Raw genomic sequence first — 17,463 nt, 5'->3', positions numbered from 1 at the left:
CTTGACGACGTAATATCTTTGATGATATAAGTACATTCCATAAAGATTATTATTTTTAGTGATCAGACTTTCCACCAGATGTTAAGATTGTATGCTCATTATTTATTGTTTCTATTACCTTGTATCTTGCACCTGAGTTCAAATTACTGTTTGTTTTTTAATTCCTGAAATACAACTGTAGATAATTATCCTATAACTGACTTCAGCATTGTCCTACAAGCAAGTTAATATATGCATTATATTCCCCAAAACTAGAAACCTATAGTATAGTTAGAATACAGATAAAAAACCAAGCAGACTACCACTGCTTTAAAATTTCTTAAAGTTTCTTTAAACCTATTCTAGAAACCTGAGCCACACACACAGACAAAAACAATTATTAAATCACTATAACTTTTAATTTTTTTTTATCAAACTCTCAAGTCTCTTCTATTATTATTGAGCAATCGCTTGCTTGTTTTGTATCATGATCTATTAAGCAAATTTGTAAAGTTAAACTGCAATATGAACATTAGATAAAACAAAATTTTAAAAGTCTTTCTCCTACTGGGTTGATGTAACATATCTAAAAATAATGACCAGGAAAATGTACCTCCTTCCATAAAACAATCCTAATGGTAGGTACAAATAGCCAAATGAAAGATTTTGTGTCCTTTTTCTCTACAGTCTCTTTTAGTTCTCTACTCAGAACTAAACAGTTTCTCACTGTCCTTCACAAGGTTCCATGCATGTGCTGGAGCTACTGTTACCATCTGACTAACTAAGACCTAATACAGATTACATTTAATATAATTTTTTGATAGCTTATATAGGTCCTGCTTTACTTATCTCATAATTTCTCTAACAAGTCTTTTCTCTACATGCTACATTTGTTGTGTATGCTTATGTTCTTCAACCCAGTTTATTTACCAGAAGTTGGCATGAAGGATATTTTTGTTACTTCAAATATAATCAAACTTTTGGATAATTCTTGGTATTGAACTGAATTGCAAACAATTTAATTAGATGTGGGTTAAGATTGCACAATCACAATTACTGCTATTTTTCAAACGTGCCACTGTTTCAATTGTATATGATTTTTTTTCTTTACAACTGAATATATCAAATGTAAAAGAATCTTCTACAAAAATAATCAATTATTTTGAAATTTCAACTGATATGGTTTTTAACCTTTTACCGTGTATCCCGAGTTAACTCATCCAGTAATAACCTAATACGCAGCCTGAACCTCAAGTATACTCATCATCAGGCATTATATTTACTTACCCACTGTGTACAATGAGTTGACTCGTCCTGCCTGCAGAAGACAAGCACAATGTCAATGGCAGAGAGAAGGTAATGTAACAGCCGAGCTGTTGTAAAATACAATGGCAGGTCGAAAACGTGGTCTGTCTGCAGACGAAATATAACATGTTGTTTGATTCTGAGGACACCACATCAGAATATGATAGTGACTGTAGTTCTAGCGATTTAGATGTGGCAGACAATGATGACCGTGATAAGGGCACAACAGATGAAAGCCAGACTGACAATTATATATCATTTCTATGGTCTGGTGTGGAATGTAATCAGATTATGCATTTACCATTCACTGGGTCACCTGGACAGCATATAGCAATAACTCACACAAGTTATCCATTAGAATATTTCAATTTGTTCATTACTGATAAGATGATTAGTATGATTGTTACTGAAACAAACATTTGAGTGCATCAGCTTATTGAGAGCTTGACCTTGAAGCACAGATACAGACTGAACCAGTGGACTGACGTGAAGAGCGATGAAATGAAGAATTTGTTTGCAGTATTTATTTATCAAGGAATTATTCGAAAACCTGAGACTGAGTTATATTGGTCAACAAAACCATTGCTTGAGATACTGTACTTCAGGCAGATAATGACTGAACTGCATTCAGCTTGCTCTCGAAATGTCTTCACTTCACTGATAACAGTTCATTGCCAAAGACTACCTCAGCCATAGAGAAAACATTCTGGGAAACCAAAAACTTGTTTGATGCATTTATTGAAAGATTCTCCACTGTTTATGTGCCTGAACGACATATGGCTATCATGAATCATTGATGCTGTGGAAGGGGCATTTGGCCATGAAGCAGTACATTCCATTGAAGCAATCTCGCTTTGGTTTGAAGTCTTACAAACTGTGTGAATGTGAAACAGGCTATATTTGGAAGTCAATTGTTCGCATTGAACAAGCAATGTAATTAGAAGAATCAGTTGATGGTCTCATATCATCACAAATTGTGCTGACACTTGCTAAGGACCTCCTTGGTCAAGGCTATTGCATTTTCATGGACAATTAGTGTAGTTCACTGAGCCTGTTCAGAGAATTATGCATGAAACAAACTGATGCTGTGGGAACTGTGAGGATAAATCAAAAACACATGCCATCTGAATCGAAGAAGAAAATTTCTCGTGGTCAAACAACTGCAATGTATACATATGACATGGTGGCTATGAAGTGGTTAGATAAAAGAGAGGTCACACTTTTGTCAATAGTTGCACAAAAATAGAAATGACAACTGTACACACACACACACACACATCAGGGAGATATACAAAAACCCACTGCAATGCTTATGTACAACAACATGGGAGCCCTGGACATGATGGATCAGATGCTTGTCGTGTATGCAGCATATCACAAGAGACATAAAGTGTGGTACAAAAAGCAATTTCGCTTACAAAAAATACAAGTAAAATATAACCTATCTCATTCTATTTGGAATATTCCAATTTTGGTTTACTCAATCCTTACCAAGAGGATAAAAAAAAATGTATATTTGAATCCAAAATAGCTTCAACATGATTTTGTTATACTTGTTTGCATTCCTAAATTGATATGTTCCTTTGTTTTCTATAAAAGAGATTCTCTCAAGAACAATAAAAAAAAAGTTAACAAATTTTTAAATATGTTTTAATGATTATTTTCTTATTTTAGCTTTACAGTGAATTATTTATTCAATCCTATAGTAATTAAAAATATCAGATAACCTTTGCTACTTTAGGTAACTATAATATGATATTCAATGAAGAGATTTGAAACACTGCTACTAGTTGTCCTGTCCAAAGCAAGTTTCTGATCTAAAATGATGACACTTGGGTTGTAATCCCATTTCTGAGTCTCCCACAAGCATTATTTGAACTTGAGACCATTTTAAGTTATAAAAAGCTGAAAAAAGATAACACTAAGTTTTAAAAAATGCAAATACTAAAACAATAATATATTATCAAGACTAAAAATCCAGAATATCATACAATGAGTTGCATAAATACAGTGTTAACAAAGTCTATACACCTAAAAGTTTTATCATTATTATTCAAATGAAACTTGCCAACTTAGTATACTTTGTAAGAAAAATACATTTGAAAAACTAATCAGGCCTATATTTTAAAGCTTTTTAAGCCTTTTGCAAAATGTATGACTCACAGTGAGAAGCTTTATGATAAGTTATGTATAAAACAAATCTACACAATGAGCTATCTGCAGTCTATTCATTGAGGGGAATTGAATCCTGGTTTTTTGGTGTTTTAGCTTTGGTATAACTAATAAATAAATAAAATAATATGTGAGAAAAATAACTTAATGATATATATAAATTAAATCAGATGTAAAAGTAACACAATATAAAAGCAACATCTTACTATAATGAATGTAGCATGTATGTCAATATCTATGTATGTCACCAAAACTCTTGTGTCATCTATTGAATGGCACCACAAAAAAAGATCTATAAAAAAATTTCACACTTTGGGTATTCAAGATTACAACAATTAGAAAAATAACTGTGGTATGTGCAACAACCATTTTTTTATAATAGAACCCAATTTTATATAAAAGTACTCTCCTCACAACAAGAACTTGACTTTCACTAGGACTGTACGTGAGGGTTTGATTATATCTTTATTGATGTAATTTTTAAATGTAGTACTAAGAAACTGGAGTTCTTAAAAAACTATTATTTTTTCAATAAAGGGTTTCACTTTTAATATATAAAAACATTATAGTTAATATCAGTAAAATTTATGAAAATTTTGAGCTTTCTATATTGAATCATTTTGATGCAATGAATTGTGTATGATTAATAAATAATTAAATAAATAATAATTAATAAATACACACTGACTAGAAATACTTAAAGATCAGCACATCTGAAAACTCAAACTTACAATGATTAGGTTTTCTGAATCATCGGTTGAGCACCCCCCCTCTTTAGTACTTTTACCATATTTTGGTAGTTATTAATCTGAATGGCACCTTTTGTGATACATTGGCTAAACATATTCTGCTATAGTTTGGAACTGATGACAAGAAAGATATCAAATAGCCAATACTCATCGCCTACTCTTAACCAAACAGTGAAAATGACTGCCACTTCAATAACATGCTTACAACTAAAAGTATGGAGCACGTTTAGCATCATATCACAAGCCAGAAACTTGAACCTTGAAATCCACAGCTTGGAACACTAACCACTAAGCTATACCTGGCCCCATTTTTGAACATAATCCCAGTAACATCTGGCCAACTTAGGAGATTTAGATTAGTCCTAAAATCCACACACTAAGCCAAAAATACAAAGTAATCTTAATAAAATAAAGTGTTATTATAATTTAAAAAATATTATAAAAATAGAACTAATAAAATTTAAAGAAACTATAAAAAAAAATGTAACAGGTTAATTCATATAGTTTTCCAATAGTATCCACAACATGAAAGTTCTTATAACTTGCATGCTCATGTATTTGCAATAAATGCACATCCAACACAAAAAATTTGAGGATTCTGCAAGAAAAGACTTAAGTACATTTACACTATTGTTAAAATCTTTAACAGTTAATCTATAAGATGAAATACTTCCAGTTACACATCTTTTAACTCTTCTTAACTTTACAGAAGAAGCATGACAGCATTCATTCCCATTTTTGTTTGGTTAGAAGTCATTTCTTGGCACCAAATTCACATTTAAGGTGGGCAAGAGATTCAGATCTTTAATCATTCACTCATAATCATTACAGGCTGATTGAGGGTTTTAAATTATTCAAGTTTTATATTCATTTAACTACAATAATACTACTGATAGATATTCCGGTGAGCAATGTACATCTATCTCATGAACAAGAATGAAAATGCAGGTAATATATTCTGTTACTTTTGTTACCATTTTCTATAAACCAATTTCTATAAATTATATGAAAAATGGGATAGTAAGTTGTCTATTTGGGTCTGGAACCCCATTACTTGTAGCTCGGATGACCTTAGAATAATGTTGATTTAATGCATTGACAGGAGAGACTTGGCAGCATTAACACCCATTCATCTTGAGCCACCCCTTTTAAAAGTTTAGTAGGTTGCAGCCAAATCACTGAAAGACAAACTGAAGAGACCTCTATTGTAGATGCATTTGTCCAGAAGATTCCATGTGGATTGAAATATGCACTTGATTTCTACAACATATTTTTCAATTTCTAGGAGAGATAAGGCATAAAGCAAGTTTTTATTTCTGCATATGTTATGTATCTGTTCTCAAAGTAATGTAAATCAGACTTTTCGTGACTTATCATTTGACACACCAATCTAGCTAACATGTGGACATTGTTTGGTAGTGAAATATGCATGCCCTGTGGAGATACTGTTCACTACATACTGAAAGGACCACACTGTGGCAGGTTGAACCACTGAAGCTTGGGTATGCTGTGCCACTGATTCAATGTGTCTTGGTTGCATAACTACAACTTTTGAATTATTTTCTATCAGATGTATATGTGTCACTATCTAACCCACATTAAGGCCTTTTGTTGTAACATATATTTCTCATTTGAATTTAAATGAACTTAGATTTATTCTAATAACTATTTACTTGCAACTTCAGAAATGGTGCATCACTAAAAGCCAATGAGAGATTGAGGAAAGACAGATACATGACTGATGAAGAAAGGGGGTTGAGGAAGTGAAAAGAGGGAATATTCACGAGGGACATAGCAACATCAGGGCACTATGTAAAAATGTTCAGGAGGGTTGAGTTAGTATGGATGATTTTGCACTAAGATTTAGCCCTTTGGATGCTATCACCAAATTTATCCAACTTGACATGTATAGCCATTTATGCAACAAGCAGATTTACCTCACAGTGTCACAAAAACTTTTCCTCATAGTGTGATAATTGGGATACTCGCATATTTTTGAAGTTCCCGCCTTAGTACTGTGAGTGCATATAATCACGGAGCAAAAGTGCAACTAGAGGATTTTAATTTTGAAAAAGTACTAAGAAAGGTCAAATTCTAAATTTCATTTTTTAGTTGATAATTGATAGTTTTCATGGACCCACCCAAAATTAAATTACACACTCAAAGGGTTAATACAAGATAAGTTAGGTCAACATATTTATAAAACAAAAGATGTGTGGAGAAGTTTTCATTTATTTTTTCAGTGTTTTCTTCCTCCTTAAGTAGGAATATGGAAACATTACTAGATATTTTTAAACATTATTGTATACATATAATAGTTGATCTCTTCAGGTGTTTTCTGAAGTTCAGGAGGAGATCCTGGAACATTATGTAATTGCTTGCTAAAAGACATTTCATGGGCTTGGATATGCTACAGTTCAACTTCTTGCCTATGAACAGAATAATGTTAAATAGTTGGACTGAAAGCTGTAGCACTAAAGAAGAATAGATAGCAAGTTTTATGAAGAGACACCATGTACTTAGTCTGTGATTTCCAGAAGCCACAAGAACATCATTGATTTAACTGCAGTTGATGATTTTTTCAAACTGCTTCAAGATACTCTGGCAAAGACTCATTACTTGACAACCTCCATATACAACCTTCATGAGTCAAGGATAACTATAACATAACATATAACAATGTTTTGGGACAACATGGCACCTATTGGTCCATCTCGGCTGTTGCATCCTCTAAACTAAATTAAAATAATTGAAAAAAATAATCTTAAAGCTAGCCCTTATCATTCATATACTTATCAAGCTTTTTCTTAAACTCATTTAAATTTACTGCCTCTACAACATCTGAAGGCAACCAATTCCAAAGGCCAACCACCCTGTTAGAAAAATAAAACTGTTTTAGCTGAAGATGTATCCTACCTTGTCAAAATTTATATTTGTGTCCCCTAGTCCTACTATTCTCACTGTTAAATATGAAAAAATATGATGCACCAACACTATCAATTCCCTTTACAATCTTAAACACCTCAATCAGATCCCCCTAACTCATCTTTTTTCAAGAGAAAACAATTTGAGAGATTTCAGCCTCTCGTTGTATGAAAACCACTCCATCCCAGGCACCTTTCTAGTAACCCTTCTATGAACCCTTTCCAACAATTCAATGTCCTTCCTAAGGTAAGGAGCCCAAGACTGAACACAATATTCCAAATGTGGCCTAACCAGTGACGTGTACAATGAAATTATAACTATGGTTCAGGCAGTCCCCAAAGTCATAACACAAAAAGAAATCAAACAAGTCATACATGTGACTGTGGTCGAATGTGGAACTCTGGTTATTGTATCTCTTTTATGAGACAATCACTCCACTGCTGATGATTTTCCTCAGTGTGAACTTAAAATTCAAAATGTTGAGTGGTACTCCAACTGGCATCTTAGGACTGGCAATGCCCACTGGTTGGATAAATGCCAAATTGTTCCAAATGTGCTCAGACACTTAAGTGGGAACATGGCGTGTAACAAAGAGAAGCCTTCTTTACTGTTGCTTGACAACCATAAATGTCATGTCAGCATGGAGGTTGTTTAAATTGCTATAGAAAATTACCTCAACATAGTAGCATTCCCACCCCACTGCTATCATTCATTCTAACCTTTAGATGTTTCAGTTTACAGTGTTTTCAAAAAGTATCACAACAAGGCAATAAACAAATGGAACATAAGTGATTCTGGAAAATATCACTATATATAACATGCTTTGGTGTTTTTTTCAGGCCATTCATCAAACTTGTTCATAGATAATATTGTGGAACGTTTTATGAAAAGAGGTGTTTGGCCACTAAGCTCTGATGTTTTTAATGAGGTGGACTTCCTTCCTTTGATAATTTTTAAGCCAAATATTGAACCATCCACCACCCCAAATGAAAGGTCAGGTAAACCTGCCTCCCCCCCCCAAAAAGCAGGAACAGCAATTTTTGTTTTGTTATATATTATAAATAAATCTTAGCATTTTCATATTCAAATATATACAAAGTTGTGCTTTTTTTTTTCACTTTGCACCACTGGTTCAATTTATCCTGACTTTTGGTATGGATTAAGCCATTTTGTTTTTATTTTTACAAAGCAAATTTCATGCACTACATTTCAAGATAGCATTATGAACTTCAGGTAATAATTAAAGTATAATGCTACGCTAGTATCCTCTGCCTAACTATATTCATTGTCATCTAGTGCAACCAAATATAAAAAGTGGCTCAACATTCCCTGGTTTCCCTTCTGAGCCAAGATGAATGACAAAAATAAACCATTTACAGAAATGCCCCTCACTTTTTGTTTATGGGTTTGGGATTACAAGGTTATGTTATTATTTAACTATAAAGAAAATGCACATTTGTCCACTCAAGGACAAGCTAGAATCTTAGTGGAAAATATTGTGAGACTAATCAAGATAGGAAACTTTTGCCCTATTTAACATAACATTTTGGGACAATATGGGACCTATTGGTCCATCTCAGCTGTTCCATCCTCTAAACTAAACTAAAACTATTAATAAATAAGTTTAAAAAATCTTAAAGCCAGCCTTTATCAATCATATACTTATCAAGCATTCTCTTAAACTCACTTAAATTTACTGCCTCCAAAACATCTGAAGGCAACCCATTCCAAAGACCAACCACCCTGTTAAAAAAATAAAACTAACTTAATTCCATTAATAGAACATTGGTGCATATAACTCAAAATTACAAGATTCAGGATATGAATAATGCAGATTTCTTAATTAAAACACTGGTCCATTACAATAGTAAGAAAAAACAACTTAGTTAGATTTGAATTTTTTTTATATGTTATAGTTATGAAATGGTAAAACCACTGTTATAAAATAATGTAGCTACCACCTGACTTCATTGTTATGAAAATCAGTCATTTGATAACCTGTTCTCACACAGTCTTCTGTCACTTTCAAGTGGGAGACACAGCTTAGAGTACCACAACTTGTTCATGAGCTAGTGCTACATCTCTGAGAAAACCTATTTTACTTGTATTATGTTGAACCATGAAACAAATGATAGCTGTTCAGTTACAACAGGCTGTAGAAAATTGACAACAAACCCTGTTGACAAAATATGGATCAGATTCTCCACCAACAATATAGTTGTTTTCACACCTAGACTAGGTAGACCATCATTCACAACAAAGACAGTAAATTCTGGTTTGCTGCATTGTAACTGAACTAAGTGTTTGTAGACAAAATTAAATGCCATGTCAGTATAAAAATGGTCAGAAACAAACTAAACACATTTGGTCTGTATATCAGATGCCCAGTTTCATGCATTCCAGTCATAGCTAGGTGTTCACCTATAATTATGCCAACAACACATCCAATAAAGCAACAATAAAAGGAGCAACGTTCTTTGACTCATGCTTCACACTGCAGCCAGATAGAAGATAAATGCTCATATGGGAGGGATTTAGAAATTGAAAGGTGTGTGTGTGTGCATGTAACCAATTTATTTTATAACAATAGATTTTGCTTCTCATACATTACAAATTTTGATTATTCTTTACTTGTTTTGAGCAGTGTAGTATCCTTTATATTTCCTAGAGCATCCAAGTTGTGATGAATTGGAACATAAATCATCTATAAATAAGCTCAGCTCAGCAGCTGATTTAGTGTGATGTGTGCATGTTACTGGCATAATATTGCCAGTTTATTGTTACTCCAAGATTAAAAAAAGTGTTCCATTGACTTGTGTTGTAGGTTAGAAAAGAATCCATGATATCAGTGGGATATATTGTGATAGTCTGTGGATTTAAAACTCTTGCTAGCTCAACTGGTAAAACTAGGAAACTTGAGAATACTGTGCCATATAAAAGTCAAGTTCAAGCTTTGACAGTTTAACTAGTAAAATTTGATAACAGTTATTGTCATGGTTAGTAGTCTAAATGATCACCCAAGTCTAATTATTAACTATTTGCTAATTATGCAAGTTTAATATAATATTATTTTTTAGTGTAATAAGATTGTTCAAAGGACTTCACAATCCAGGGAAGGGGCAGTGTTGTAGGCTATATCTTTAATATATTAATTTAGGTATTATCTTTTGTTTGTTAGAAAGAAATAAGGTGCATGGTATGGTTATGATGTGTGATGCCTGGAAATTTCTTAGTGTTTTGCTTTGATGGGAGGTTTCAAATTTTTGAGTTTGCATTGTAAATACAAGAGAACATTTAACAAGTAAATGACTGTTGTTCTATTTGAGAGTTAGGCCTATTGTAGAATAATTCATGAAACTATACAACTTACATAATGTAAGTTATAAAACTTTAATATAAGATCAGTATTCATCTGTAAGAACACTCACCAGTCACCAATCCCAAACATTTTCTGCATAAAAATGCTATCTAGTAAGTAAAAATTGAGCTAATTCTGTAAATAGTTTTCAATTCACATACTAAATCACTAGAGAGAATGGTCTAGATCACTTCTGTGATTAAGCCTAGGTCTACAGTAATGATCTGGCAGTTTCCAGAATTTCTTTATATATATATATATATATATATCAAAGATGAGCATTCACTACTGCAGTTTGTGTTGTCCTGTAATGCTTTGACAACTAAATCATTCCCTATGATACTAACGGGGAGTATGGTTATCTAGCAAAACTGGACAATATTATGATGATAAAAAAGAACATTTTAGCCAAAGCTGAAAAAGAATAGGGTGTGTAATATCATTAAGCAATTCCAGAACAACAAAAGACTGCCTGTTTGACCCCCCCCCCTCCCCCCAAGGCACAAAAATGCAATGCCAAAAGGGATAATGGGCAGGGATTATATTTTGCAGCATCTCTTGAAAGAGCAATTACTATGTCAAATAAGGAGTCAAGCCTCTAAAGATTTAGGGCTGGAGAAGTGCAGAGACCAAGACTCAGATTATGAACATGATTATTTTAAAATCAAAATCTCTGGCTAAAGCAGAGACCAGAGATCCAAAGTCAAGCTTTGAGTAGCCTATAAGCTTACTACAAAGAACATCTGTCTTCTTCTCAAGATGCAGAGAAAAGTACTTGCAGGATATTATGTGCCCTTGTATGTTTAATCTTTAGCTTCGTTATGTGAGAAATAAAAGTTTACTATCAAGAATGATTCATAAGAACTTTGTTTCAACATTATCAAGCAAATCTCTTGCTCTGCATGCAAATATAATTGGCAGCAGAAATGCAAACAAATGATTTTTAAATACAGAAAATTGCTTACTTAAGTCCACTCAGATATTTAGACAGAAACCTTAAGGTCATAAAGGCCAGGGGATGGCAGCCCTTTAAAGAAGAAGAGACATTTTTTTGGTATTTTCCTAAGACTAAAACATTTTGAGAGCTGCAATATGCCCTAATGTTCTAACTTAAAAAAAAAAGAAAAAAGAGTCCCCCGGTGTAACAGTGATAAGTCTTCAGATTTACAATGCTAAAATCAGGGGTTCAATTCCCCTCAGTGGACACAGCGGACAGCTGAGAGCCACACAAATCTCCTTAAAGAGCCACAGGTTGTCATTCCCTGATATAAGCAGTTTGAAACAGATGGAGAAAACTGTTGCATAATAGCATTAACTTTGATGTAAAAATATAAAACTCAAAATACAACCTCAAAATGTGAAGACCTTTAAGGTCTTATTTTCTGAAATGTTATAAATATAAATGTATAAAATGATCACCAACCCATAGGACTAAATGAATGTCTCATTAAACACCATACTTGCATGTCTAAATCATATGCCTTTTCTAGGTATAAAGAAACAAAAGACAGATGGACCAGTTGCTCTTTGTTAAGAAAGGTTTTTATGATAAAACATTTGAAGTCTCATCAGATTACCTATGATGGGTTGAGTGTAAGAAACACAGCGAAATAGAATTATTTAATTCTTGGAACCAGAAATCTAGGTACTAACCAACCTATTAAACACTTTAAAAAACAGTTAGTCAAAGCTATATGCATATAATTAGGATTTATGCAATCGTTCCCAAGTTTTGGAAAAGTGATACAATAACCCTATATTTCAAGTCAAATCACCTACTGCCAGGTGGCATTAAAACCAAAAAAAGAAAAAAAAAAAGAGTAAGGCAGAAAGGAGATGGTGCAATACCTAATCTAAACATACGTTGATCCAACATATATAATGCACATTATTGCAGTGTTCATTGAAGCGACAGCTACATAAATAGTTTGTTATAATCCTCCTGGATGCTTTCTTTAATACAATTCTGAGAAAAACACACCCCAAGGGTATTAGTAATTTCTGGGAAATTAGCTAACATGTAATCACTGGAAAATGAAATAGAAATGTGATGGGATTACTCTTTTGTATCTCATCCCAAATTATCTTTGAACAGGTGGAAGAAGAATAGAGAATTTAATTTTACAAGTCTCTCTGAAAATGTCTGCAATATGATTCACTGTATCTGGGTTCAAACATCACAAAATATATTAGGGTTGGAAATAATGGGGTGTCTGTGGAAGATACTACAAGCTCTATTCTGGGCCTAATGAGTATGCTGCATGCAAGAGTTTGTTCACCAGATGAACATGGAATCAGAAATGTGTTCATTTCTTCTGTGTAGTAGTTTAAGAAAATGCAATCAGTCAGGGCCTCAACAGTGCCTCATTAATAGACTGCTGACCACCAATGGTAGGATCAAGTTCCAAAGAAGTGCTACAGGAAGGCTAATCATCTTTCTTCAGTTACTAAAATGGCACTTAATTAATATGGGACTAAAAAATAATTGAAAAATATTACTATGGATCAATTATCATCTTTTTTCCAAGAAGATGAAGCAAGAAGACAAGGACAACAAGTGAAGTGAATAAATGCACTGTAAAACTGATTTTACATGATGGCAACAGAGCTCAAAAGGAGAGATATTATGATCAAGAGTAGGTACTACAGAACTACCAAAGAAGGCCACATTCATTGAAGTCTTCAACAATAATAAATGGAGATCATAGCTAATATTTCAGGTTGTCAAGATAAATCTGATCAATATTTTCTCCAGGTAGCAAATGCATTTGCAGGGTGTAAGAAAGTCTCCTGTACAGAGATATAAGTAGGTTAGTAAAAACTGATAACAGCCTTGATGTTATTTAGATCACTGTTTCTCAAACTTTTTACATTGTGCCCCCCTTTCTTCTCTGTAATAGTTTGCTCCCCCAAAAAAACAAAAAAATGCAACAAATTTAAACCATGTGTGTGTGTGTGTGTGTGTGTGTACAGCCAATGGTACTACAGTTTACCTACATCTGAAGTAAGAAACCAATAACAAAAGACTGCCTTTTTAATGCAATTACAATTTGTAAAAAAAATTACTCACAGAAGACTTAAAAAAGTTTTGTATTGTGATATTAGTAATCAGAATATAATTGTAAGATTATGATTCAATATCACTTTTTTATGCTTATGACTGACTTCTGTTTAATGTGTTTAGAGAAATTTGTCAAGAAGGAGCTTACTTCCTTTGGTCCCTCTATCTCTTGGTGATACATTTGAAACCTTTCTTCTGAAATCAAAGGTTCACTTAACTATATTCATACCTTTCATTAAAAAATTCAGTTTGAACAATACTTTAAAATTGTTGAAGCCTTCAGGCATTATTAAAAAATAGTGTGTACTTTTAATTGTTGTTCAAATTGAGTTTTTAATAAACATCTTACACAAGTATTATGTTCCTAGTGTTTTTAATATTCATAGCTGTTATACTTGAAGATTCTTTAAAAAATTCTTTTAATCTTAAATTTTATCTCAGTTTTGTCTAACTCATGTACAGTTTGATGACTTATAAAAAGACAGTTAAAAGACCATCTCTAATTAAACATCTAAGTCAATTAAAGAATACAGCATCAGTTTCCTTCACAGACTTTAATAATTTTTATTGCTGCAAATACTACATACACATTATATATCTAAAATACTGCTCAAAGGCTACAAGTTTTCTTTATAGTATGACAATATTAAAAAAATATCCCATTTTTCATAGAATTATAACTTAAATGAAAGTACATGAGATATTACAATACTACAAAACTAGACAATTCTCCATAGAACACTTTACCAGGTGTGGGTTAAAAACAAAATTATGTATTAGTCTTTTGGTCAGTAACATGTGCCCTATTAAAACAGTTATATTAATAGTTAACCATATATATATATGTAAAACATTTTTGTGAGTCTTGCTCAATGATATAATTGTATCAAGTCTGTGTTCAGTGTACATTGCTTGACTTAGTTTTAAAATACATACAAGTGTATACAAATCTACAATGAAAAAAGTTTTAAAATAATAAAAAATCCTTAATATTTGCTGATTTTTATTAAAAGATAATAATGGCAGCTTAAAAGTTTAAGTATTAAAGTGAAATTTATGTCTAAAAACTGTTAATTGTTTACTGTTTAAAAACAGGATTAGTTTAACAATAACAGCTGATTACAAAAGAACCTCTTTGTTTGTGAGTGATATTATGTGGGCCTACCTGTATCAGCAAGTTATATTGAAATAAGTACACACTAGACAACTGAACACCATAAAACATTAAGAATAGCATTACAAAACATCCATATGATAAATAAAACATATGCAACATTGCATTTACTTTAATTTAATAAGCACACACTTTTATTCATACAACCTTCCCTCCCTCCATCACATAGGAATAGCCCAAACATTAACTCTGAAGTTCAACTATGAAACACACTGTATCTACTTTCAAAACCTTTGATAATTCTATTATATGTAATATTTTAGAACAATAAGCAAAAAAGGATACAGTTTAATAACGTCTGTGTCCATTCGCCTTTTCCCTGAACTCGGTGAAGACATCGTTTTCTCAACTAAAGGCAAAAAGAACAGTGCATTATCTTTCTCAACCAACAAATGCTACCTTCGTTAGGCTCGTCAACCACTATGGCGAAACGCCAAACTCCGCTTGACGTCATTAATATATTTTTATTTTTCACATTTTTTCTTATAAACAGAAATAGTTTATGTCAATAAAAAGTGTTCTTGCCATGTAAATTTGTATAATGTTTATATTTTAATACATAAATGAGGGCAAAATGATATAAATATACTATATTATATCCTTGAGGTCGTCCCTAACAATTTGATTGACATAATAGCGACCAATCATAACATTAGGTCCATCAGCTGATCGTAGTAAACAAACTGAGTCTGGATTTCAAGACAGCATGACGAATTTTAGACATGAACGTGCACGAAGTTTTCGTAACGAGATGAATAAAACATATTCTAAACCTAACAGAAGAGCTTCGGATTTGCATCTTACTGATATTTTCTTGTTGCATAATAATAAGCAATGGTAATAGTTTTGTCAACATAATAATTAATTTATATAATATTAACACAGCTTTTTAATGATAATATTATAATAAAAAGTGTTTTATATCAAGTCACTTTTCCAAGTAATGGTGTATGTTATTTTAAGACTAGTCATTTTTAGTTCTAGACTTAACATGTTGAATTCTAAGTGTTTTACGCACAAATAACACGTCTCAATCAAAACAAGTACATACACTACGTCACATATTTTCATATGTTTTATTCATATAAATGTAATCAAAAATACACACAAAATGAAAAGGAATAATACACTTTCATCTCCTACTTTCCAAGTTTGCTTAGTATTTATCAATTTTATTTCAATATTTTCAGTTACATCTGTGTAGAGCTCGCAGAGTACCTGAACCTGAAAGTACTATTATTCCAGAACGACTAAAGTCTAAATAAAGATAAGTTTTACTTTAGTGCAGTAATTAAAATGATTTAAGTTTGTTTTTGATGTGTTTTTTTTTTACATTGTCAGTAACTTCTTTGTGATGGAAAATGCATCAAATTATGTGCAATAGTGCTGACTAACTGTAACCCTCATCACATGATGTCGAATCAAGGCTAATGGCAGGAGCAGAAACAAATACTAATACCCAATCCAAGGTTAAATTTTCCAAATTCGTTTTGTGATGTTTGAGACAAATAGAGGCGAATTACACAAAATTTCTTGAATAATGATTCGAATAAGTTCTATAATTTTGAGGTGTCACTTTGGCAGAATCCACCGTGATTTAAAGACCAGTCTTATTAAGAGACATTTTATTACGGTTATTGAAGGTTAATACATGCTTATAACGTTATTAATAATCTAGAAATTTAAAACTGTGTAGTAGCTTTAACAAAATGAATAACATATATTATCTTCAGGTGTACTATGATAATGGAATATGATGTAGGCTATGTTTCTTAATTTAGGTGTTTGTATTTTTTCTTTGCTAAAGGCTTTTTTATGCACGTAGTTAAATAATTACAACTTTCTTCAAAGTGTAGGAAATGATATAAAATGCAAATTAGCATCTATTTGAATTTTAAATCAGTTAAAGTGGAGGATAAAAAAGGATAATAAATTGAAGGAGTTTGGTTATTAGGAAGTTTATTAGTCAGTTTATCAGTTACAAGAAGATCAACAAGTAAGTGTGACTGTGTTAGCGTCTGTTGTGAATTTAGACCTAGCAGTGAACATACATAAAGCTAACTTGTATAACTTGAAATTCAAGAAATAAAACGCTTTCTGTATCATTAAATGGCCTGAACTTTACATTCAGTAGGAATCGTTACAACAGCTGTGTTAGAAGAAGGTGTATTTAGGTAATATATATATATATATATATACAGGAATCCCTCGATTAGTGCGGTTAATGTGTTCTTTAAAAGAGCCGCACTAATCGAAAACGCACAAATCGAATATAATAACTTATAGGAAAATCGTGTAATTCGTACCTCAATTTTCATTCTCATTCTCAATTAATTTCTATTTTGCGTATTTTTTAATCAAAGTATAGGTATATAAGAAAATACGAAAAAATGCAATGAATTAAAATTTATTGATCTGATTTTTTTTATGAAAAACTTATTTAGAGTGGCTTATCGCATCGTATTCTTCTGTTCTTCATATATTTGGCGGTACTGAGAAATTGCCTCATCAATTTTTCTGTAAATTTGACGGCTTCTATTATCATCAGAGTCTGTTTCTAAACATTTTCCCTTAAATTCTTTAATAACCATGAAAAAGTCTTCTAATTCCTTCTTCGTCATCTTCTTATGCTCGCGGGTAGGTAAGATTTCTTCACATTCATCAATGTCTTCATATGCTCTCTGAGTGTCCAAATTTATAAGATTCTTATTGGTTAGTTCTTCTGAATGAGCTTCTAGCT

The 17,463-nt window shown here is 32.3% G+C and overlaps 1 protein-coding gene across 1 annotated transcript in view; it reads right to left on the bottom strand.

Annotated features, from left to right (window-relative positions):
* LOC106464086 (ubiquitin-conjugating enzyme E2 H-like) overlaps positions 1–15,148 on the bottom strand; it is a 41,100-nt gene extending 25,952 nt beyond the window's left edge. The window contains exon 1 of the mRNA XM_013924197.2: positions 15,009–15,148. Within this exon, the coding sequence (XP_013779651.1) occupies positions 15,009–15,061 (53 nt within the window). The 5' untranslated portion in view covers positions 15,062–15,148. The remainder of the gene's footprint in view (positions 1–15,008) is intronic.
* Between the last annotated feature and the right edge of the window lie 2,315 nt (positions 15,149–17,463).

The sequence above is a fragment of the Limulus polyphemus genome, unplaced genomic scaffold (assembly GCF_000517525.1).
Source record: "Limulus polyphemus unplaced genomic scaffold, Limulus_polyphemus-2.1.2 Scaffold1558, whole genome shotgun sequence".
NCBI classification, from domain to species: domain Eukaryota; kingdom Metazoa; phylum Arthropoda; class Merostomata; order Xiphosura; family Limulidae; genus Limulus; species Limulus polyphemus.
Note: the sequence above shows the minus strand (reverse complement) of the source record. Positions and strands in the feature narration are given on the sequence as shown.